Source organism: Solea senegalensis, linkage group LG13 (assembly GCF_019176455.1).
Source record: "Solea senegalensis isolate Sse05_10M linkage group LG13, IFAPA_SoseM_1, whole genome shotgun sequence".
NCBI lineage: Eukaryota > Metazoa > Chordata > Actinopteri > Pleuronectiformes > Soleidae > Solea > Solea senegalensis.
This window is the reverse complement of record NC_058033.1, coordinates 8209782-8235263: the sequence shown is the minus strand read 5'-3', so window position 1 is coordinate 8235263 and position 25482 is coordinate 8209782. Positions and strand designations below refer to the sequence as shown.

The 25482-nt window shown below is 43.2% G+C and overlaps 2 protein-coding genes across 4 annotated transcripts; one reads left to right on the top strand and one right to left on the bottom strand.

Moving 5' to 3' along the window:
• The first annotated feature begins 489 nt into the window (after positions 1–489).
• mntb (MAX network transcriptional repressor b) lies at positions 490–16264 on the top strand. 2 transcript variants are annotated; one of them, XM_044042443.1, is made up of 6 exons: positions 490–848; positions 4830–5451; positions 5543–5584; positions 6207–6327; positions 12191–12383; positions 12704–16264. In XM_044042443.1, exons 1-6 carry the CDS (start codon positions 776–778, stop codon positions 13492–13494), a joined length of 1842 nt encoding a protein of 613 aa, XP_043898378.1. In that variant the 5' UTR covers positions 490–775; the 3' UTR covers positions 13495–16264. The 2 variants fall into 2 exon arrangements, with proteins under 2 accessions (XP_043898378.1, XP_043898379.1); XM_044042444.1 differs by having other exon boundaries at positions 491–848; positions 6216–6327.
• Positions 16265–17237: 973 nt separating this feature from the next.
• Positions 17238–23365, bottom strand: LOC122779815 (septin-5-like). Of its 2 annotated transcripts, XM_044042458.1 has the most exons (13): positions 23160–23365; positions 22812–22834; positions 21485–21838; positions 21130–21226; positions 20612–20698; positions 20186–20309; positions 19984–20118; positions 19782–19899; positions 19210–19311; positions 19026–19122; positions 18785–18947; positions 17743–17845; positions 17238–17658 (listed from the first exon to the last, which is right to left on the bottom strand). In XM_044042458.1, exons 1-13 carry the CDS (start codon positions 23206–23208, stop codon positions 17593–17595), a joined length of 1518 nt encoding a protein of 505 aa, XP_043898393.1. In that variant the 5' UTR covers positions 23209–23365; the 3' UTR covers positions 17238–17592. The 2 variants fall into 2 exon arrangements, with proteins under 2 accessions (XP_043898393.1, XP_043898392.1); XM_044042457.1 differs by lacking the exons at positions 22812–22834; positions 23160–23365 and having other exon boundaries at positions 21485–22577.
• Positions 23366–25482: the final 2117 nt, after the last annotated feature.

Genomic DNA, 25482 nt, shown 5'->3' with positions numbered 1-25482 from the left:
CTGTCACTCATTCCCCTGCGTACTCGACTAAGCACCGCCTCTCGCCGCTTGATTGACAGCAGTGATCTCGAGACAGCAGGGTGACCAGTCACGCTCTCGCCATGCAAATGAGCCGCGCTCGGGCCGGGCGGGTGCCCATGTGGACCAGCACCATGCCTTGTTGTTCTGAGCTATGATTGGTCCACTGGCGCCCGATTGGTCTTCATGCGCTGCGGGCCAAGAGCAGAAACCAAAACACGGAGGAGGGTTGACACCGACGGGACTTCCCTTTCGCGGTGTTCACCGAGAAACGCGACTGCAGGGTGAGAATAGTTTGTTCCGGGCGTTTTTAGACACACATTATAGCGTGCAAAATGTTGCAGTAAATTATATGTAGTGATTCGAGAGGGTTAATTGTTGTCAGTACTAACACCGCGGAGGACCGAGAGTCACTCCGTCGCCTGGTTTTCCATGTGGCCGTACTAACAGGGCGGGTCAGGAATCCGAGAGGGGCGGATCTTAACGAGAACACGACTCGCCTTGTTGTGTGTATTCCCGTGCTCGCATCGCCATCTTGTTGCAATCCTATTTTTTACGTATGCGAGGATCTACTTTGCGTTCAGCCGGATTAGAAATTGCCCTTGTGCTATTCAGGAGAGACACATGCGCTCCGTCCTGCGGGTGTGAACCGTGCACACGGCTTTTCGTAGCGGGATACTACACACCCCCTCTTCGGTATTTTTCCTCTTTCTGTCCCGGGCCACCGGGTTGCCTGCCGTGAGGGTTTTTACGCGCAATGAGCATCGACATACTTTTGGAGGCGGCCAGATATCTGGAATGGCAAGCCCAGCAACAACAGATCGCACGTGGTAAGTTGAACGTCGGACTGCTGCGACGAACTGAACGGACGTGACACCGAAAAACACAACAACCCGACGCTGCATTTTCAGGAACCCGTATCCCGTTACTACCAACGACTGGTCTCGCATTTTCAACCGACCCGCCTATGAGGAACGGAAGCGTGTGTAGTTTCTGTTTTATCGCCCTGGGCCTGTGCCAGAAGTAAGAATCGAGTCAGTGCGGACTATCCGCAATTCCTGCGTGTTGCTTTAAACGTTGCACACGCGTGGTTTTCTTTAAACTGGCAAAGTTGTTTTTACGAAGTACGCGCTCTCGGTGTGTGTGTGTTTGTGACAGTTTCGACACTCTGGTGAGTCACTGTGCGCGTGCACGTACACGCGCGCCTGTACTCGTTTTTGTTTCCTCAGCAGGACTTTTTTTCTGGAGGAAACAGCAACTTTTTCGGGACAAGTAGTTCTCATGGGGACGGATCGAGACAAAACCTAAAGTCTGGCACGAGTTCGGACTGAGATAGCGTTAATGTTAGGCACGAACTGGTCCTGGTTAAGGTTTTACCAGGGTATTCAAATGAATGGAAGTCAGTGCAGAGTCCTGAAAAGGAGAGCCACACAAACCTGTGTGTGTTTCAGTCACAGCAGAGGAGTTCCTGTCTATCCGTGCCGTTGTACCTTTGTTGTGAACTAACTTAATGTCGGGTGTAGTGTTGTAGTATGTTACTCCACAACTGCTCGAAATAATATCGTAATAGTCGTGAACACATATTCGGGCATATATCCGCCATGAAAGAGCCCCCCTTTGCTATCGATTTGCCCCAGTTCTTTAGCCCGTCGAGCTCTAACAGGGCGGTGGCGAGCAGAGCCTGCTCTTTACATAATACCGTGACACCGCTCAGCTATCTTATGACACACACACACACACACACACACTGGGGCGGGCACTCCGCGCCCCGTCCCGTTTGCACACTTATTTTGTGTGTGCGCGCGAGCACGTGTGCAAATATGTACGCTGGTGTTTTATCGATTTGAACTCCACGGACTGTCAGTCGAAACTATAGTCGGCGTCGAGGTGAAGGAGGGCAGGGAGTGCTGCTGCTGCTGCTGCTGCTGCTTTTTGTGTTTCTCCCCCTCTGATGACGTGTCAGACAAATCACCCCCCTCCTCCTCCTCCCACCCTCTGCATACTTACCGTACCGCGTGCTAGGCTGCAAGGTCCCGCCCACATCAACCACGTGCACACAGCCCCCCTCCTCTCTTGGATACACACCTACGCGCACACAAACACACACACATCCTAGACCCCGCCCTTCCCATTCAACACAGTGACAGTGGCGGGTCAGAGACATGGGGGGGAGGGGGGGTAAGTAGGGCAAACCTCCCCCTCCCTGCTCACCCACTCCCAGCCCCTCTCAATGCAGAAGTTACGTAATTTACGTTTGTATGCATTTGACAATCTGGGGCATGGTGTCTGTGTGCTTTCAGGAAACATCAAGCTGACATCAGCTTCCACGTCAGACATTATTTTCTGCTCTTTTCAGTCTTTATTTTGAAATTCACCTCCACTGCATGTGTGTGTGAGAGAGAGAGAGTGCGCATGTGTTGAATGTGTGCTTGTTTTACAAACGTGGTGTGTGTGTGTGTGTGTGTTCATCATTGACACCACTGCACTCTTGGGATCAGCGCAGCAACAATGGATCAAACTATTCATTATTAATATTATTAATAACCAACTATTGAATACAGATTTGAGTGTGTGTTTTTTCTATTATCTCAGCATCTTAAATGTGAATATGTTCAGGTTTATTTTGGACACTATACTAATTTTGTTTGGACAAAAGTAATTATGAGAATAGTCATTAGTTGCAGCCACAACCACATCAATATTCCATAGTCCTACTTTCAAATAATCATACTGTAAGAAATGCAACAATTAGTTGTATCACAAATCATGTGATTGTGAGAAGACTAATTTTAGCATTTGTTAAAACAAACACAGTCTCCATTTAATGTAAATATAAAGTCAGTATCTTTGGTTTTGGTGGATGTTTTAAGCTTTACATGAATATTTGTTTGATTTAAATTGTGATATATATCGGTATCGAAATTATATAAAACATACACAGAGGTTTTTTTCTCCCCCATATCGGCTAGCCCTAGTTTGAAGGCGTCACCTTGGTTTTTAGGAAATTATGAAAGCCAAATCATACATTTAAAAAAAAAGGGCTAATTAATCAGTAATGACAGAAAAATGTGATGTTTGATCACTTTTTATTGGTTCTTAAGACGATGTGACATAATGGGTCACAAGAGATATGCAATGCATGTCCGTCTTTTTGCAAAGCAGGAGTTTGACAGCAAGAAAATATGAGAAATAATATGATATAAGCATCATTAACAATGTCTGATTGTGTTGTCAGATCACTGTCAAGTGAAAATAACTTAATGATGAGTCCAGAAGAATAGTTTTGCTGTTCAGACAGCAGTATCTCACTGCGGGTCTTCTCTATTAGTGAACTATTGTTGCAGGCGAACAGCAGAGAATGCGTTGTCAGGAGTTTGCCGTGTCATGAAGAGAGATACTTCACATGTTGGCATGGCATGTAGTGATACTGGTTTGTTTTATCCGTGGCTGGCGCCGTGTGCAGGCTTGAGGAATCCCTGAGATCTTCAGCCTTTAATGTTGCTGTTTCCATAGTAACCGGGGGCTTTCCACATTGCTTCGAGTCCACGTGATTCAGTGTGCAATAACTACTCATGTACAACGAGTGTGTGTGCGTGCGTGGGTCTGTACATACTCAATGGGAGCTCAGTGTGGGAAGAGTCCTCACTTACAGTGTGGTTTTCTTTTTTAAGGCATATTTTTAGGCTTGTGTTGCCTTTGTTTGATGTAGAACAGTACACTTTGTTTATATGCTGCCAAGTTTGAGTGGCTCTTTGGACAGCACTCCGCTGCTGTTGGTCAGATGGCCCTGACAGCTCGTGCAGAAAGCATGCACAGTGTTGGACTGGTCCAACCACAGGGTAGACGGGGGGGGGGTTCGTTCCGATTAAGACACAATTTCTATTTATTTATTTATTTATTGTTTCACCCTCCCATGTCTGATTTCACCAGTGACATCATGCTTTGTGTGAATACAAAGTGTTAAAATGATACAAACAAAGCCACATCCACGACAACATATTTTCAATGCAGTAACAAAATGGATATTTACAAGGATACAATTAGCGTCTATAGATTGCTCATACTATATGATTGATTGAACTAAATGTTGAGGTTTCTCATTTAGTCAGGACGTGTGTCTGTGTATTGGTGGCATCATGCAACTTTATGATAGGGCATCAAAGACAATTGTAGCAATTTATTAATAACAATGTATAATCAATTTTAACCGTAAGCTTTATAAAATCAGGTTTGGCAAATATATGGGATATATATGTATGTATGTATGTATGTATGTACGTATATATATATATATATATATATATATATATATATATATACACACACACATACATATATATATATATGTATGTACTGTATATATATATATGCATCTCACAATCACCCAATCCTATGGATTTAATGGTTAATTATTGGGCACACAATTGAGTCACAGCCCACTTGTTTGCTTTGGTTGTCTTGCCTCAGATTTGTGAAATGTTTCTGTTTCAACAAGTTTCTGTCTTCTGTGCATGAGAATTAAAGATCAAAACCACAAATAACACATTTCTTCCACTTTCACTCAGGAGGAGGAGCAAAAATCAGTCTTCAAGTATATGACATTTTTCATGGTAACTGCCTAATTTGATATTTAGTAACTTTTAGTAAATTAAATTACTCTTAGTAAATTACCCCAATTAAAAAGAAATCAGTGTGGTTAGTTTGCCATAAATCTGAACCATGGGCAGTCAAAAGAGTCCTGTATTTGTCTTTGTCTCAGATTCACCCTTAACCTTTTAAGTAAAACTTCTTCTTTGCTTCATCTTCAACAGAAGAGGAGCAGCGCAAAGAGAAGGAGCTCATAAGCAGGGAGACAGAGTCGAGGCGCGTGGAACTCGTGACCGCAACGTCTCAGACAGTCCGAACCAACCACATCAACTGGGGCGATGACGCCCGCCACCAACAGCCGCACCACCCTCTCATCCCTCCGCCCCCCTCTCTCCCGCCTCCCCACGTCCCCATCACCGTCATCCCAATGGTCCCGGTTGTTACTGCGACGCCCTCAGTCCCCACCCTTCCACTCACAGCGGCGGTTGCCTCTGCAGCGACCTCGCTCAAAAGTTTACCGCCAGCCAAGAACACTTCCTCCCCTCCACAGCAGCAGCAGCATCATCATCAGCAGCAGCAGCATCAACAGCAGCAGCAGCAGGCCTCCTGTCACCTGTTGTGCGCCCCCCAGATAAAAGTCGAGGCGAGTCCGCAGCTGATTAGTGTAAAGCCCAGCCAATCGCAGCCTCAGGTTAAAATTCAGTACCCAGCCTCCATCAGCACCAACGGCTCAGGCGCTCAGCATACATTGGTCACTCATCAAGCTCCACCCATATCTCAGCCACGGACAAATGGAGTGTCTGTGGAAGACATGAGGGCGATGGAGGGGAAGAGGAGACCAGGAGGGTCAGTTTGTGTGTATGTGTGTGTGTTTATCCAACGTGATAAAAGACTGTAAGTGAGTTTTAATGATTTGTTTTTTGTCTTTTCCTCCCAGAGCGGGGACCAGAGAAGTCCATAATAAACTGGAGAAGAACAGGTTAGTTATAATCATCTGAACCTTGTTGCAGTTAGTTTGGCCGACACATGTATACATAGCCGTCATGTTTGTGTGTTTTAGCTAACATGTTACAAAAGATCATGACATTGTCTCACTCTGTAGTGAAAATGCACAATCCCGCATAGCCAATATTTGCATTAACAGCTTGTTTTAACTTTTAAATTTAAAAATAACTTGTTTATAACTTGACAAGAGCTCTGGAAAGCAGCGCCAATGGCAGCTTAAGGTTTGCTCATGTAACTTCTTTGCCTTTGCCGGAGTTAGCGTGTTCACCAACCACCTCCTGCCTGACTCGTCACTTTTCATAGTGAGTCACTGTCATGTCCAGTCGTCCTTCAGCGGGCTTATTATAACCTCCTGGGTTTGTTTTTTTTTAAATCCAATGATGCTGAAGACTTCACATCACCTCAACCTGCTCCTGGCATGAAACCACGTTCAGTGGGCGAGGAAATTTTACGTTTTACATTTAACCCTCTCAAGCAAATGACCCGACTTACTAATTCATTGAGGATGTTCTCGTTTTGAATCGAAATGAGGACATTTAGCTCATGGCAACCAAATCAAAAATTTGATTCTTTTTTTTCTTCGTTTCTGGTTCTTGGCCCTCCAGGCGAGCACACCTCAAAGAGTGTTTCGAAATGCTGAAGAAGAATGTTCCAAATGTTGATGAGAAAAAAACCTCCAACCTCAGTGTCCTCCGCAGCGCTTTGCGTTACATACAGGTAGGGGACATTCATATGCATATTTCTCACAGCTATCTCATTTGTTCTGACACAACGTTTTTGGGTGCTATCCCTTCTTTGATTTCAATTTCCTCATGTTCTTGGAAAAAGCACCATGTATTTATTTATTTGCTTCTCTTTTGACCACAATATGGTATCTGCTAATTAATGGTTATAGAAGGTTGTGAATAGTCACAATACACAATCTACTGACTTGGAGTTCACTTTTTTTTATAACATGTAACCGTACCCTGTGGTCATGCAGTGTCGTGCAGGATGAGATGGAAAGAGAAAGTGTTCATCCTAAGAACCAAACAGTTTGTAAAGATGAAGGAATTTTAGGGAAATATTTAAGTGGAGAAGTATGGTGGAGTGGAGCTGATGTTTTGGGGGAAGTTTCTGGTCCATCTATGCATAGATAATCATTCTCCACTGTGGCTGTGATGAATTGAAGCTTGGATCTCGAAGCACTGGTTCTTTTTTTTGTGGAGCAGAGCAAATCTGTCACGATTTTGACAGCAGTGGGATACGGCGTTCGCAATGGGAAGTCAGCGGAAGAAGTGAAATTAGGTCGCGTGACAGGAGAACTTCAAGATCCTGGGTCCATCCTTTAGGGAGCTCGGTGGAGAGCTTTGAGGTGTGTCCACGACTGAGCATGAGGATGATGATGATGGGTTTGATGTGAGCAAATCATAGCTGCTGCTGCTGCTGGGAATCCATACTGCACAGGTTTTCAAGGTTTAAGGGAAATGTAGGCATCGCTCCGTTCTCCATTTGCTTTACAAAGCGAATATTTTTGTGGGATGCACACTGACTCTGGATTCAGTCACAACAGACACATCTAGCCTTTAATGGCAGTTGTGAACAGACAAACGTATCAAAGTCCACTTGTTGTCAGATCTCTCTGAACAGGTGTTCACACCAGGTCTGAACCACAACATGCTTGTTGTTTACAGTATTATGTTCACTGTTCTGCGGAGACTATCTCACAGGTTAAAAACAACATCACACCATATTGTGAAAAATCACTTACTATCAGTGTTTCTCTAAGTCTAAACCCATATAAAACCTAAACTTAAACTTACATGTAATGTTAATATCAACATAATACAATTATTCTAATGCCATAACCTACACCACCAGAACAATACATCACAATCTGTTCATACCTTGTTGTATTGAGCTGCTCTCTAACACACACACTCTCCTGAGCTGTGGGTAAAATGCAGATGCTGCACTCTTGTTAAAGATAAACCTCTGCAGTATCTCCCACCAAAATATGTTGTCACAGCTCTCTTATTCATTAAACTTGTTTATTTTTTACAATATAAGCTTTTGTATTTGCAATTCATAACTTAAATATGTTTTTGTTTAATACAAAATGGCTTATTTCTTTGTGTTCCTACACTGCGTACAGGATTTTTGATGTCATTAACCATCAATTAAAGACAGCCCTATTCACTGATGATTTAAGCTCTTCATTCAAAAATGAACCGATCGTTTGTCTAGTCTTTGAATGTATGCCCTCATCAAAAATCAGATTTGGGGCAGCGTGGTAGTGGGCTGGCTTTTGTTGTAGATGAGTGATTCGACCTGCTTTCTTCTAAACCCCCACCCTCCCCCCTGTCTTGCTACCGCTCCTCAAATAAACCTGCAAACCGCCGTCCCTCTCTCCCTGAGCCATGTGAAATCTGAGCACATGGCTAGTGCAGATTCTGATGACATCACCGTCAGCCACTCGGCATCTGCAAAGGCAGAGTGAGAGAGATAGAGAGAGGCTGATGGCAACAGATACAGAGCGAGACAGTACCACTCCTCTGTGACGGTGGTAGTTGTATCAGCTTTTCTTTGTCTCCTAACCTCTTTATCCCCCACTCCCTCCCCGTCTTGTCTTCACCTCAGTCCATTTCATCCCGCGTTGCCCTGTTGTCACTCGCCTTGAGAACCCTTGGTAGCCATAGCAACAAGCAGCAGGTTGGCCAGGACACTGTAGTCTGTCTGTTCCCGCTGTGCTTGTCGTCATGGGAGAGTGTGCATGAGGATGTGTGAGATGTATGATCGGGCCAATCTAATTCTGGTGGGTATTTGACGGAGTAGCCGCTTGGGGTGCTCCGTCTGTTTCCGGCGCTCCTGTTGCAGATGCAGATGCACTTTTGTCGTCAAGCTCATACGCGATTGAAGCAGAGACGCCCGATTTGTCGCGTATCATCACACCTGAGTGACCTTTTATGTATTAGGGGGTATGTGTTGAAAGAGGAAGGATAAAGGAGGCATAGATGAACATGTGGGGGAGGAGGGTTAAAAGGGGGAAGGGTATCCAAGGAGAGATGGACGGGATGGGGGGTGTAGAGGGAGAGCGAGCGTGGGATAGAGAGGAAGAGGAGGGGGGAAGGGTTTGGAGTGATCTGAAGCACCAGCAATCGTCCAGTGACATCACTCCTTAAATAAAAAAAAAATACTCCAATGCGGTGTTCACCCAATTTGTCCCCTTATGCTTTTTTAATAAACTGCATTTCACATAGCCAAATCCTCACAGATGAGGTTGCCAAGGAAACTGCTACGGGTGGCAGTTGTTTCCTTGGTGATTTGCTGCAGGGCTAATGGTGTCTAGGTTTGTAAGGGAAGATCTTGAAATGATATTCGGGGCATAAGCAGTTGTAGTTTTCGCTGTGGCTGTGGCCATTCATTGGTGGCGTGTGCATCAGTCGTGTCATGTCTTCACTTTAAGTCTTGCAGACAGTACAATTTATATAGAGTGTGTGCGTATGCACCAGGCCGAGTAATACGAGGAAAAAAAACAGACACAGATCAGTTGGAGTAACTTCTAGTCGAGACGGAAAAGTTACTGTTCACACAGGAGGTTTCATCAGAACCAAACACTTTTCAGTTCTTAAACCAAAACTTTTCCAAGCTGTTGACTTGAGCCGCAGCTGTTAATCACCTAATGGTGTCACGTGTAATATTTGCATGTGCAATCGTAAATTTTAGATGAATGTGTTTTATAGTGTTGATTATGGAATGAACCATTAGCAAAAAATGCTGCTCAACAGGCTGCACTTGGCAGCGGTAACAGTGGGTTTGACTTGGGATAGATTGTGGTTTTTGTTTTTCGATTTTTGGAGGGACCAGGAGACTGTGGCGTATGCTGTAAAGTCGTCAAATTTGCTAGTCGTTTCTGTGCCATGGGACTGACCCAAAACCTGAAGTTCTGTAGTGCCAATGCAGGCCATGCAGACCTGCTCAGGCTCTAACAGGGGTGCCATTAACTCTGTTATACCACCTTGGAGACATTATTTGAAGGTCGAAATCCTATATATTGTGGCTTTTATGAAATTACTATAAACAACTTCTCTCCTTCACTTGTGACTTCTAAAAACTGCCCCCTTAAGTTTATGGAAATAGGTCCAGGTGTGGGAAAATCTAGGTATCTAATGATTTTATTCAATGACATTTCAAAGGGTACTGTCACCGCCTCCTAGTTCTTTACATTTATTAGTCTTTGGAAACATGCATTTATTAGATCATCATTAAATAATCAGACATATTTACTTCCTTAGTTGTTATCTTTGCCCTCATTATCTTTTATGGATACAAACGGAAACACATTTCTGAGAAAACCAGGAGAAGAAACAACTGCTGTAAGAGACACGTGGTGTCACAGTGATGTGCACTTTCAGTCTATAGTGGTAGTTGGGTGCACCCACTTGTTTGTGGTTCCCCCTCCCTTAGTTGTATCTTTCCTATTTAAGCTTTATGCTTCTATGGAGCAATATTGAGAACAACAAAATAATTGGCTGTGGTGATAGAGCAGCCCTGTCCAATGAAACGGAGTAAACGAAGCGCGATGTGCCGCAGTGACGAGCAATTTCTTACGCAAGTCCTCCAGCTGATTTAAACAGAAAATGATTCATACACTTCAACGACATTTAGCACTCCGCTACTTCTGTATTCCTTTGTAAGTGCCGCAATGTGTGTGTAACTCTGAGACTGTTCCTTGGCATGAGCACGAGGCTTTTTCAATTATTGACTTTTCTGCAGAGATTCATAATCGCTCAACAGAGGATTACAAGGGGTTTTTTCCCCCCACCCTTAGAAGCACATAGTGTGGGTTGATATCTGATATGAGATATTGAGCTGTTCTGGATGGGCTCACCAAGTTTGATTTGCAAAGAGCACTCTGATTTTGAAGACTCGGGGAAAGTCGGTGTGTGTGTGTGTGCGAGGCTTTAATTTGCCTGTGGATTAAATAGCTTTGCACATTGAAGTCGAAGGATCCTGTGTCCTCATCCGCTCGTATTCTGGCCTCTTAAATCTCAGTCTTTATATTCTCTTTTTTTGTGATGCACCATTACACAAGTTTTCCGGGTAACACTTTATATCAGGGAACACATATTCACCATTAACTATGTGCTTACTAATGCTTATAAGTAGCATACTAGCCCTTTATTAGTAAAGCACGTATTAACACCTTGTTCAGGAAAAATCTTAATTCATGTCGTAATAGAGGTCGAATAAGGTTCTGTATAATAAGGTGTTAATACATGCGTAATAATTACTAATAAAGGGCTAATGTGTCTACTTATATGCATGTTAGTAAGCACGTAGTTAATGGAGCCCCTTCCTCTCTCACCCCTCCTTCCTCTGCCCTCCTTTAACCCCCCCATTTTCCTCCTGTACCTCCCCTGACCCCGTGTAGTAATCTGTGTTAATGTTCTTAGTCTGTCACGCTGTTTGCTGTTTATGTGTCAGCTGACCCACACAGAAACTAGGTCACAGAGACGGCGTGGCGAGGTTGAGGAGAGCAGCTCTCCCTCTTTTTTTTTTCTTCTTTTTTTTGTGCTAAATAATTCTGTCAAGTTTTCTTGTTCCTCCAGATCTTACCGCTGTTGTTTTTGTTCCTTCTTTTCCAAGTCGCTACACGGCCGATGACACGGCTTTGCCAGGAAATGAACACATTGATTCACTCACATGTGACAGGCGTAGTGCAGTGACATCAGAACGGTTGAGGAAGATGAGGATGAATTAGTGTGATTGTTGGGAGACAGAAAGCTGCAGGATGTCCCTCCCACTATGACCCCCTCAAAAACAAGCGTAGTGTCCAGGAAGTGGGAGAAGCTGTAGGTGAGGTGGACAAAAGCAGTGCAAACATCCTTGTATGAGTATGCACACCCTTCCTACTCGTTTATGAAAGTGGAAGTGGAGAGAACATTGTGTGGGAACGGCCCATGCCAGTGACTTGGTTTGTGGATATTTCAGTCTTCTTGGTGTACACAGGGTTTACTCTGCCTTAGAGTCACAAGGCAGAGAGTATTGTATTTTACATTCACATTTTCAAAATGTTTTCTTTTTACTAAGTTATTTATTAACCCTTAGAACACACAGAGCATTTTGTCTGCTTTTCCCCATTACTATGTTTAAACATACAGTATATACTATAAGAATGTGCAATTTATATAATTATAGATATAATTTATACATTTGGAAATACGTCAGTTCGAACGTCACTTGGCTCGTTTTTCATGAACAAAAACAAAAGAAAGACGGTCTAATTCTGTGACTTCTGCATAATTATTGCTTCTTTATATCACAACTAAAAATGCAAAATGAAATGAATCAGAGCGTTGACTCAACAGCGCATGAGAAGACGAAAGAAAATGCCTTTGTAAAGCCTGAATATGTGACCTATAAGGAGTTGTGTATTATTCCCACTATAGAACTAAAGAGGTTACACTCACACAAAAGTTATTGTGAGCAAAGCAAAAAAACATTTTCCCACCCTAACCCTACAGGGGCTCTGTTATGTAGCAGAGGATAGAACTTCCTCTCATCATCTTCCTCTCGCTGTCTGTGTCTCCTCCGGCAGACCCTGAAGCGCAAGGAGAAGGAGTACGAGCACGAGATGGAGCGCTTGGCTCGCGAGAAGATCGCCTCGCAGCAGCGGCTGTCCGAGCTGAAGAACGAGCTCGGCCAGTGCATGGACGTCATGGAGATCGACAGAGTTCTGCGGCAGACCATCCAGCCAGAAGACGACCAGGCGTCCACGTCCACCGCCTCAGGTGTGTAGTGACGAGCGTCGAACACATGAACACTGCAGCGTGTAACCTTGGACGTTAAGTTTACGTTAACGTTGAGTTCACATGAGTTCACACAATTCTGTTTCTCAGTGAAGCAGTGTTTAGATTACATTCCCACTCATTAGTATGATTAGTGATTAGTGCTGTTACACCCAAGTACTCCCTCTGTCAGGTCCGATATAATTGCTCCACAGAGTCTGATTTCAGACTCTGACATTACGCGCTGAAGCTTTAACTTCACGGTCGCGCACACTCACAGAGTGAGTCTGCATCGACTGACCGTATTCCTCTCTGTCCCACAGAAGGAGAAGACAACTTTGAGCAAGACATGGACGAGGACGTCACCCCCGCTCCGACGCCCCCACCGAAACCCAAACCTCCCATCCTACACGCTCAGCCACTCCTCACCTCCCACCTGTCCATCCAGCACGCTGCCCTGCCCATCTCCGGGGTTCTGACCACGCCGACGCCCTCCGGTCCGCCTCCCCCTCAAGCCATCGCCCCGGCTCCGGCGCCGGGCCCGCCCCCTCCGCCTCATCCCATCCAGACCCCGACCGTGCAGGTGCAGCCCACCGTCATCGCTCACGCCGTCTCCCACCCGTCAGTCATCCAGGCTGTCAATCACGCACTTCCCGCCAATCACAAGCACCTGACACACATCGCCCCGTCGCCCGGCCCGACGTCCTCTGCCCCTCAGCCGATCACGGTGGCGGCAGCCGCCGCCGCCACTCACCAGCAGATCGCCGCGCAGCCCATCGGACACATCATCACTCACCTGGGAGGTCCACTTCCATCCCACCTCCCGACTCTTTACCCCCAGGGAGTGTCCGTCTCCCAGCCCACCATGGTGGGCCACATCACTCACACGTTCACCCACCACACTCTTCCACACGTGCAGGCAAACCCCCAAGCTAACACTAACGGGGGCCAGGTGAACAGCGCGGCCGTGGTGAGCCAGGGAAACCCGTCGCTAGGGAAACCGACGGCGGTGCTCGCACCTCACCCCCAGCTGGTCGGACAGGCTGCTGTCCTCAACCCGGTCACCATGGTTACAGTACCAACCTTTCCCGTCAGTACACTCAAACTTGCCTAAAAAATAACAATAACAACAATAATAATAATAATAATAATAATAATTAAAAAAGAAAGAAGCTGGGATGGACTGAATGAGCAAAAGGTTCAGAACATTCTGACGAGTCTTTACACGCTGATCAATAATCGATTGAGAATCTCTCACAGACTTGCTTGTGGAGAAATATCCTCCTGATATTTAGGTCACAGCTCTGATTAGTGTGTGGAGAATAACATTAAACGCAGAGTCAGTGGGTCCGGCCATTGTTCATGAAAATAAGACTGTGACATTTGTCTTTGCTGCAAAGACAGGAACTCTGTGTTCCCTTCCTCCCTTCCTTGCCTTCTCCTCTCCTTCCTTCCTTCCTTCCTTCCTTCCCTTCTCTCCTATCTTTTACAACCAGAAGCACTAACATAATAAGCTCACACTCAGGCATCAAGGATTTACCTTAATTATTCATTCATCTAACTGAGGGCAGGAAAACACAAGAGAGTAGTTTGTCCTTAGGCTGTTGTCGTGGTGACGCGGCGGCGACACGTGCCCTTTTTGTATCCATGTAGCCACAAAGTTGTTGCCGGGGAATGACGTCACTGGTGTGTTTAAGAGCAAAGGCGACCGCATCACATCGTCTGATAAACGGAGCTTAAGCAGTGATACCGAGCGACACGTTTACCCTTTTATTTGGTTCCACTGTTCTGACGTTAAATTTCAAAATGGAATGCGCCCACCTCCAAAAAATGGGTTTTAAAGGTGAAGAATCAGAAGCAGGATAGCTGCATGTTGCCTCGACAGACAACTGGACGTCTGCCTGTTGTTTCCTTGTAGGAAACCCCCAAACTGCAGAGTCAGCAGCGGTCCTGACACGGAGTAGAAATCAGTGGGAAAATTTCCATGTGTCTTTGAGTCGATCCCAACGAATAAAAACCGCTTGGTCAGAATCAAATCTGAGCTTTTTGAACCCAAGGGCTTTTGGAAAACATTGCTAATGTTAAAGTTATGTGTTGCCCTGATGTGGTTATACTGCAAGTCATTCTCTCAATGTATCTGTTTTTTTACATTGGCTTTTTATGAATTTTGTTTTTGTTTTTTTTGGTTCAATTAGCAATTCTCATGAATGTGTGGACAGGTCATCACAAATGCTTTAAACAAAATGATTTTAGAGCAGAAACGATCTCGATCTCGACTCTGCAGCGACCGCTCTCAGAATACTCAGCTGTCATCGGTTGCTGTCTTTTCTTTTTTTTTAAAAAACAAAATAGGAGAATACAGGTTTCCATCACTCTAATGCAACAGCTCCCTCTACTGCCTCATCCTGCACGTCATACTGATGTCACTCAAACTTCCCGCATCTGGAAACAAACAATTTGAGAGGAAAACTTTATCTCTGTGAAGAGAGAGAGAGAGATGGGGGTGGGGTGGGGGGTGCTTATCATTTAAAACCTCAAGAGTTTTCTCACTTAAAGCTCTAAAGAATGTTTTGCAGCACACACCACACACAACTATTTTTTTTAAAAAAGTGAAACGGATAAAAAACACCCACATTATCTGTTTCTAAATGTGGACATTTTCCCCCCGTGTTTTGTTAGCTCATGGTTTCCCGGCCTCCTCCTCCTTCTTCATGTTATACACACGTCCCCCCCGCGCGCTGTTTCTGTACGTCCTGTCCTGTCCGTGAGTGTACTCGAAAATGTTTTTTTTATATTCTATACTATAGTTAATCCTACTGTACCTGTAGCATGGCTGTTGTTCTCTCTTGTTTATTCAGTTTGCCCTGTGCATGTGTGTGTTTATATCTTTGTGAGGTCCAAAAACCTATCTTTGAGAGGACATTTTGACCTTGTGGGAACATTATGTCTAGAATTGGGTTTAGGTTAGGGTTCGGCACTTAAGTTTAAGGTAAGGGGTCTATGACGTGTCCTCACTAAGATATAAAAAACGAATGTGTGTGTGTGTGTGTGCGCGTGCGTATATGGTGAGCAAGTTATTTTTTTACACAGAGGTGATCTATGGTATGAACCCGCTCGGGGTGCTACGGTGTGTGCCTAAACTCCGTTTTCCTGAACACTGTGACAACTCCGGCGAAACACAAACACACACACACACACTGAGCGAATGAAAGATTTTACAGTCCTATAAATGTGTGTTTTTGTTTATGTTAGGTTTATGTTTTTCCACTTTGTGTGTGTGTGTGTGTGAGAGAGAGCGTTTGTGTGACATTGCGTGAGGAAAAAGGAAACGAAAAAAACAAAAAAAGCCGTCGCTCTTTTATCAATAACAATGTCTAATATTCAATTAAGAGTTTTTGTAATATTTGTGTGTGTGTGTGTGTGTGTGTGTATGGAAGTTTTGTAAATTTGTGATTGTATGCACGTTTCTTTGGCATATGAGTGTATGTATCTTTGAAATTGAAATGCTTGTTTATTTGTTGTTGGGTTTTTTTTGCATGTAGATTGCCGTTTAGTTTTGTTTTGTTTAAAAAAAAAATTGCTTTTGTTTTCATGTTTATTTCTGGGACCATGTACAATACTGTATAACGTGGGCAAGGATCTTGGACCTCATGCTACATTGATATTATATATGAATATAAGAACATGTTTTCCCTATGGAGAAAGTTTTAAGTTATATATCGCCTGTACACTTTGGGCTGCCTTTAAGATCTAACTGTCCACTGTTTAAAGATAACAATGATGATAATGGATGAAAAAAACAAACAAAAAAAACATATTAATGAAGAATTATGCTGATGAAATAATAAAGATTCTTAATAAATCTTATTACATTTACAACACAACTTGCTCCTGTGTTTAATGTGTAAGAACAACAGTAAAACACTGGAAATGCAGTTTGGATTTAAGGGTTATTTATTTATGTAAAACCTAACCTCACTACAGTGACCACTAGATGGCAGTGGTGCATCATTGTTCATCCATTTTCTACCGAGCTGTGGGAGGAAGCCAGAGAGAACCCATGCACACGTGCAAAGGCCCTCAGTCGAGCCAGTGTCCACCTTACTGTGAGGTGCTGTGGATGACATGTCATTTTCTGTTTGATTTCGTCCCTTAAACGTTATAAAACCAAAGCTGCAGGCCGCACAAAATCTGAACGAGGGCCATGATTGGCCCACGGACCGGACTTTGGACAAGCCTGAGAGTGTTGAACCACTGCTCTTGAATGCATCACTGAGCTTGTAACTGCTTAAGGCTTAAGGACCATGCTTCTTTCTCCTTGCTGCACGTAAGGAAACTTATGGACTGTCGTACTTAAAAAAACAACTGGTGTTTGGGGACATTTAGATCCTGACTAATATTTCACTGAGAACCCTTTGTGCAATTGCTGCAATTGAAATACTTGCTAACACACAATAGAAAAAGAGTTTGAGAAAACCTAAAAAACCTAAAACAAATGTTCCCCTTAAACACACCAACACACATTTTTGGCTTTTCACTTCTAACATTCTAACAATTTAAATGTTTTTCATGCATATATTGTTAAAAAGTTATGCCGTGTTCTAACTTAAATACTCACACTGACACACCTGTGCTCATCGAAACCTGTTCAAATCACTATTTTTGATGCATCGTGACAAGAACTTGGCAACTTCATTCATTTTTTTTAATGAGCACATTTTGGTGCTCTAGCTGTGTTAACGTGAGTATTTTATGAAATATGACCATATGACAAATATGAAAAGAAATGTTTCTGCTTATCTTTCACGTGGGCCAGGCTGCAACAATCACACCAAAGATGACCCAGTTTGCATGAAGTATATTGAAAATATTTCATTCATTGTTGGGGTTTTTTTAGACCATAAAGTGAAGCATGATGCGTTGTGACAAATCTTAGCTATTTAAGGGTTAACATGCGTACAATTTTTATAGCTTGAAGTGCTTTGCTGACAACTGAATCTGTTAATAGGAGATAGATTTTAATAAAGCTCCATTTTTGCTGCAGGTTTCTGAATGTCACTCACAAGTTTCACACACGTCCAACTGAGGAAAACCTCACCAGACGTGACCAGACGAGGACCTTAGTGGTGCAATGTGGCTCATTTCCTTTTCATAACTCTCATGAACTGTTGCCCTCTCTCTGCTCCTGTGGGGAGTTACAGTAATGTGAGAGTCAGCAGGCCTGGTTGTGCTGCATCTGCTCCTGAATCCTCCCCAGCACCTCCTGCATCCTCCTCAGCTACAGAATAAAGAATAGAGGAGAGTCAGTTTTGCTCTTTAAGTGAGTGACTGTGTGATATAAAAAAAAAAAGACCTGATTTACCTCTTCGTCTTTCTCAGAGATGAGTCTTTCCTTTCCGGTAGTGACAGCCAGCGGGAGAGGGAAATCAGCCTCGCTGCCTCCCTCTCGATGCTTCTCAAACAAACTGTAACACACACACACACAGAAATGCACAAAAGAACACGTTTTTTTTGCATGTTTTTAAAATATCCTGAAACATTAAATACCACATGAGGATGTTTTAAACTGACAGGAATGACGGCAAACAGCGAATCCTGCTGTGATGGTCTGGTTTGTGGTCGTGTTTTTTGGGGCCACTGTTTTTGTTTGTTTGTTTGTTTGTTTTTTCTCCTGCAGGGCTGGAGAGTGGCAGAGGCGGGGCTGACCTACTTCCTCTGGAGTGCAACGAGGCCTCACCTGGCTGCAAATCCACACACCTGACTCCTATCTGCTCCTCACCCTCCCTATATAAGCCAGCTCAGACGTCACTCCAGAGCCAGAGAGTTTCTGGCTTACTAGTTCTCAAGCCCTTTGGAGTTTTTCCCCCTTTAGTTCCTTTTTTTTTGGGCTACTCTTCACCTGCTAGGACATCTTCCAGTGCAAGAGTCTCTCCTTGTGAGTCTCTCGCCTTTTCAGCCACTCAGTCCTCCAGGCCGTTCACAAAACAACAGAAACTTTGGCAGTGAATGACAATAATTAAGGTCTGAGTAAGAAAGTTGGCTTGTTTGTGACCTTTGACCTTTATGTGTTTATCTGTTTATTTTGTCAGCACTTTAATTTGAAAAGATTTGCCAGGTTTGACACAAGAAAGAAGCCCAACCTTGTAACTCAGTAACTTTTACCCTGAATACATTTGAAACAAGCTACTTTTTTACTATAACTTGAGTATATTTTTTGACCAGTACTTCTACTTTCCACCTCTGATTGTGACTGGGAAGTCTATATTAACTCTATATTATTTACACCTGAAGACGTCATAAAAATCCGTCCCTTTCCATCTCGACGCAAGACGTGAGTAATAAACTGAGCTGCTGAGACAAACAGACAAATGGCAGCCGCCGTGTGCATCCTGTCCCTCACCCACCTGCGCGTCCTCTCCTCCACCACCATGCGCGTCATGTTCTGGATGCACTGAGCTCTGTAGTTCTCGTAGTGCGTCTCGCGGGTCACGTCCTTCAGGTCCTGCATGTGCGTCCTCACCAGCATGTTCCTCAGCAGCAGGAAGTCCGAGTGAGCCGGGTTCTCCACTGACACATGACACACATGAATGGATTACGCAGGGTTCCCAGAACAATGAATGCACTTGTGTAAAAGTGATAAACTACCTTCTACCACACCCCACGGATAAGCACGACCCCTGAACTTGTGTCCTTTGCTTTCCGCCTGAGCGTTACCCCCGATGACTGCGAATGGGATGCTGTTCTGCAGCCACAAGCAAAAAGATTAGTAGTTAAATTCTAAGGTGACGTCATAATATTTACCATGAGAAACTAAGTAAAAAATAAAAACCTTGAGAATCTGTTCCTGCATCTTAAACTCTTCGTCCTCATCCGAATCAGACTCTGGAAACTGGTAGATGTTGATCCCAAACTGCTTGATCTCCTCTTGGATCTTAAATATATGAACACAAAGGGAAAATAATGAACACTTGAGCGCACAACCGAGACAATTATATGAACACGCCCAAGCAAAATGTACTCAAATGTTTAAAATCGGATTGAATTTGTGCAATTTGGTGTCACAGTTCAAACTGGACTTGACTTGTTTTTTTAGGAACAAAAATCTAAGAAAAACGGTCTAATTCTGTGACTTAATTATTGCTACTTTATATCACTACTATAAAAATGTGATGAAAATGAATCATAACCTCAACTCAACAACACATAAGGGGAAGAAAAAACTGCATTTTTTAAAGCCTGAATACCAGGATGTCCATATAGGGAAGTTGAAAACATGTGGTCCCTACATTCATTCAGGATGAACTATAACGACCTAAGTGTAGTGACCCTGCAGTTGTCCAATTGTTTGAATGTTTTTGGTCATTTCAAAGTCTTCTTCGAAGTCCTCTTCAGATGTCATACCTTTGTCTTCTTTCTGCAGACCTCCGCCGGTGTCAGGCTGTCAGCTTTGGCCAGCACAGGAACTAAATTGACCTTCTCATGCAAGGCCCTCATACACTCCACATCCAGAGGTCGAAGACTATAACGGGAATTTAAAATGTAAAATTCAATTCTACGCCCAGTAGATACTGAAGGATTGTGAGATGCTGCTGTTGTGAAGTACCCGTGGCCAAATGGAGAGATGAAGTAAAGGCAGCAGTGAACTCTGTTGTCCTGGATGTTCCGTCTGTTCAAGCCACTCTCGTCTCTGAAGAACTGTTCAAACTGCTGATCGATGTAGTCTTCGATTTGCCTCCAGCTGCAAATGGACACAATTGATGTTTATGAGCAGCAGGAGAGGAGAAGGGTGACGCCGCTGACCTCACCTCTCTGTGTTGTTGAGGGAATCCCCGAATCCTGGCGTGTCTATGATGGAGAGCTGCAGCTTGATTCCCTTCTCCTCGATGCTGAGGGTGTGTTTGATGATGTCAACTGTCTGACTGATGCGCTCTGCAGACGCACGCAAGCATAAACACGACTGAATCGCCCGAACAAACACAGGTACAGACCACTGCTGCACTATAAATTGCATTAATTATTGTTGTGTCATTTACACCAAACCAACAATTAAACAAGTTTAATGACTTTGGTTTTTAAAAGACTTAGAGCATATGTGCAAATATGCTCTAAATGAGCCAAATTAAACCAAAAGAACTGGCAAAATAATTTGCAACTAATAATATAATAATACTTTTCTACACTTGTTTGACTACTTCCTGTGAGTAGATCCATAAACGGCAGCAATGTCACACCTTCTGCGTTGGGAACTTTCCTGTCTTTGTAGAGATCCGTGAGGAACAAACTGTTGATGAGTGTGGATTTGCCAAGACCAGATTCTCCTACAGAAGAAGAGAGAGAGAGAGAGATCACACTAATTCATAAAATATTACAGCAGCAAAGCAATAATATGAGAGAGAAAGAAAGAAAGAAAAAGCCTTATTGATGTCCAAATCACAGAAGTCCAGCGTCATTTATTTCTTTTTAAATCTTGGTCAATTTGGTCCTTGAAAACCTCCAATTGTGCAATATTTAGTTGAAATGAATCGCCTATGGAAGAACTTACCACATGACACTCATAACTCACGTTCATAGAGTTTACATTATCTTCTCTAAAAGGGGCCTAGAATTAAAATGTATTATCATTATTAATATTACTTTTTACCTTATAACGTTTGTGTATAATGGTATGTTTTGTTGCATGTGTTTGGGGGGGAAACATTGTTCTATGCAGTCATGATAACAGCCTCAGTAAAGATAGCGACACACTCACCTGCCACCATGAGTGTGAATGTGAAACCTTTCTTCAGAGTTTTTCTCTGAACCTGATTGGGCAACGTGGCAAAACCCACGTACTCCTTGTCCTGATCCTGCAGACAGAACAACAAACACACAACAAAAACTGATTAAGGGAGCGTTTGTTTGTATACACCAGCAGTGCAGGGCTCAAGATGGATTAAATATTTTCTTGCTTGTCTTAAAAGTATTTCTGTTGTACTTCGTTGCTTCTAAATAATTATTATATAATTATAAGGATTTATACATTTTCTTTGAAATATATACAATTCCAATACAAAACTTTAATTTTTTTTTAAAGTCAAACCCCATGATAACACACTAAATCACACCTCTGTACAGTCGTGGGAGTCAAAGCGTCCCCATGGACTGTGTGGACGAGAGGCCGGGCTGACGGGGGAGTCCAGAGACGCCTGAGACACGAGCTGCTTCTTCAGCAACAGAGGCTGGAACCCACGGTGAGGTCTCTGGGGCGCTGTTGGAGATCCAGCGGGGGGGCGGGGGGCGGGACGGTGCAGAGGAGGAGGAGGAGCCCCGGGAAGGCTGGGCAGTCTCCCGTTGGTTGCACCTGCCTCACAGTGAACAGGCACCTGGTGCTGTTCACCTGGTCCAGAGGAGAGAGAGAGGTCTCTCATGGCGTAAGGAAAGTGAGCTTCCTCCTGGTCCTCAATGGACAGAGTGGACAACTGGGACAGAAGGAAGCAGTGTCTCAAGATGTGTTTATCATTTACTTTATTTGAGATTCTTTGGGCAATTTTTGCCTTAAAGGGGGAGGAGAGAGGACGGAGCAGACACACAGGAATCTGGATTTGCTCTAAAACTACGACACAAAACATTTGAGGATTTGTTTTGGTTGCCTTTATGTTTAAATCTATCTGCACATATTTTCAACCCCAAAATGACAGCACAAAATGAATATTGTAATTAAATTGTCCAAAACAAACCCCATTATATTTCTTTAAGGAAGAAATGCAAAATTACGCCATCATACAAACAAACACAAGATAATATTAGGTGTTTTACGGATTGTAGATTAAAAAGGTGAGAAATGTTATATTAAGTGTACATCTGCTGTCTTTTAACAGTTTAGGTTGTTTCTTCATTAATAAGCCCTGACCTGCAATCCCCTTAATACCATGACATAGGCCTGTACCTGCCCACCTATCTGTCCAAGGAGGACAGAGACACAGACAAAACAGACGGACAAGACTGTAGTAAATGCAAAGAGCTAATCTGAACATATCAACAAGGTTTAAGTTGTTATTCCTGGACCCTCCGTCTAAACCCGTCACTGTCATCAACACCAAACCTCGACACCTGAGATACACATTTACAGCTTCACACAGTCCTCACAACCGTCACTCTGTCTGTCTCTTGTTACCCACAAAGCTTTACAGACGGCTTAATCCAGCTTATAATGCTTCAGCGGGGAGATTTAGCAGGGTCACACACACAAACACACGTTTATGCCGCTAATTTAACCAAACCACAAATCAAAGTTTAGCCAGTTCCTCAGACGTGAGGTTCCGCCTCATTCGGACCAGGTTTTGGTTCCCCATGAGGACTACTGGTCCCTGATGAGGTCATGAGTGTTTATGAGGCCAGAAAAGGACACATACAAGCACAAACACACTTAACTATTCAACACGGTCGTCCTACCTCCTTTTCTGAGAGAGTGGCAGCTTTTTAAAAGAGAATAAATAATTAATTAATACACTTGTTAAGAAAAATGCAGACTTGCTGTGTGACTTGGATACTGACAAAAACATTATGATTATTTTATGAAAAGTAAATAAAAGAATGAACTGAAGAAAGAAATAGGTAGACTTAATTTACAGACAAATAACATCACTTATGTCTAGATTTTAGGCCTTAATTTAGATCAAGTCCCTGTGAGAGTATCACTGGCTGCACATCTCACTGACTTGTTGAACCTAAGAAGAAAACAGTGACGCAACCAACATGGAGTGGATGAAAGCAGGTGCTCGCTCGGCATCAAAGACGTACCTTTCTTACTTTTGCTGCGGAGCCTGACCGGAGAGGACATGTGCTCCATTTGCGCGTCAAAATTGTCCCACAGATCAAAAGCAGAGAAGTAGATGGTACTCGGTTGGCGAGGCCACTTCTATATACAAGAACTAATAAATGTGATGAGCCATATGGTGTGTGTGTGTGTGTGTGTGTGTGTGACTGATTACAGGTCCATGCATTAGACTGAGCTCCTTGTGCAGGCTGCTCTGATGTGGATCAGTGGAGTATTAGAGAGTGGGCATGTGGTGCAGCAAGCAGCAAGCAATACTGGCCAAACAGAAGTAATAATAAGTATAATTCTCTTTGTGCAATGTTGGCATTTTATTGGACAACAACATGTGTGTTGTCTACAAAGCACTGAATGCATCTCTTAGTTCCCTGTGAAGCACCCAAGAACAGGTTTACTGTGTGTTTCCCAGAAGCAGCGTTCAGTTATTCTGCTCCTCACCTGTGGAACAAACATCCTGAACACCTGAGGTCTGCTCACACTGCCAGCTCATTTATTATTTGCTGCAGCTTTTTCTTAAATTTTTAAATAATTCATCTTCGTTTTATTCTTGTCTTTTAATAAATGCGCTTTGTATTGGCAAATCACGGTTATATCTCTTTGAGAATATCTCAGTGAGATGTGACAACCAGCTGACTTGGTAAAAAGTCAAATTCAACTTATTCGGTCCAAGCATCATGCACGTTAACCCTCTCAAAAATGAAAGTAAAGTCACGGATATAATAATAATCTGAAGGAAAACAATAGGTTCCTCACACAAAAACATCAAGCAAACAATATTTGAATGGATTGAGCCTTTATTGTCTCACTTGGGAGGAGGAACACAAAAATGTATAGATGTGCACACACGTACACACACACCCCAAACCATCATCGTATTCAGGAAGTTTAACTGAAAATGTCACAAACTTGCAACGTCCGAATCCTGTGCTTCAGCCTGACAGCATCAGTTCATCTTTGTGCAGGATGTGGTTAGAGCAGCTACAAACGAAAACAAGAAGCTATTACAGGTACCCCGCATCTATTTCTGTTTGACTATAATTCAAATCTCCGGTTTCCTCCCACCATCAAAAACAGGTTAGATACTGATCAACCCTCCATCTGACCTCAAAATTTTGATTGTATATGACAATAGTGATGATTTCCTTGCCATTTTCTCTCTGACTTACTTCAGCTGTACACTTTCCTTCACGGTCCCTTTGTATGAATGTAAAGAATTGAAACTAAAAAATTAAAAACATGGTTAATATGATCAGAAACAACGCAGACTCAAAGATGTGCTGACATCTGCCCCGGCTGGTTGGGGTTAAAGGAGAAAATGGGGGATGAGGTAGAGACAGAAGATGAGGAGCAGACTGTTTAACAGTTGTATGAGGTACTGTCACAGTAGCTATTGTAAATATACTAATATTTTATTTTCAGAAGCAAAATACACCAACAAAACAATGAGCTATATATTTGGGCAGCCCGTGTCCAAGTGGAAAGGGAACTTGACTTGTAACCAGAGGGTTGCTGGTTCAAATCCCCACCTGGCCACTGCTCCTAATTCTAGGATGGGTCAAAAATGCGACTCAAACTCTGTCCGCGTGAAACATCTTCCGAAACAAAACTATACAGGATCTCTGATGATGTTTCCGTGTGTTCGTTAGGGTTTTTTCCCCCGCGAGTGAGTCATCTTCACAGTGAAAGATCGATTGAGTTATTGGTGTTTGGGCCTCAGGTCAGTGAGGAGTGAGGACTCCTCCCAGTCCAATCAATACAGCATCTTTTTTACGCGGAAGTAAAGTGTCGATACTTCCTGCTTTCCTGAGGCCAACAGTTTGTTAGAGACAATGAAGACTGGTGGACGTTACTTCACATATGAGTCGGACTCATCATCTATATTTAAGGTCAGACACGAGGGTTTTTCAAATAGTGTGAAATACTCAGATTAGCCCGTCTGGTACCAACAACCGTTGGTTAAGTTTCAAATTAAAAGTCCTACATTTACACTTTATTGAGATGGTAATAAAAACATAAATGTCCATAAGTTCTGATCAGTACTGACTAGGTTATGCTGAGAACATCACTGCCTACTTTTTACTGTACTGTTTTTGAGAAATTTCAAATTAAAAGTCCCATATTCGAAGAATTTTATTACAATTTTGAGATGTAATAAAACCAAAAATGTCCATACGTTCTGACCAGCACTAAATAGGTTGTGTTCAGGACATTTATGACTACTGCCGTACTGTAAATCAGGCATTTTTACTATGGAAGAGACTATGTCAAATAAAGACTCAACGTAAAACA

Bases quoted from the DNA above. Each gene is read 5' to 3' on its own strand.
- mntb (XM_044042443.1), top strand. From the start codon at position 776: ATGAGCATCGACATACTTTTGGAGGCGGCCAGATATCTGGAATGGCAA. The intron at 5,452-5,542 runs GTCAGTTTGTGT...TTTTCCTCCCAG, and splicing joins GGGAAGAGGAGACCAGGAGG to AGCGGGGACCAGAGAAGTCC. The intron at 5,585-6,206 runs GTTAGTTATAAT...TTCTGGTTCTTG, and splicing joins AATAAACTGGAGAAGAACAG to GCCCTCCAGGCGAGCACACC.
- LOC122779815 (XM_044042457.1), bottom strand. From the start codon at position 21,988: ATGTTTTGTGTCGTAGTTTTAGAGCAAATCCAGATTCCTGTGTGTCTG. The intron at 21,227-21,484 runs GTGTGATTTAGT...TTCTGTCTGCAG, and splicing joins ACTCCCACGACTGTACAGAG to GATCAGGACAAGGAGTACGT. The intron at 20,310-20,611 runs GTGTGACATTGC...GTGCGTCTGCAG, and splicing joins GAAAGTTCCCAACGCAGAAG to AGCGCATCAGTCAGACAGTT.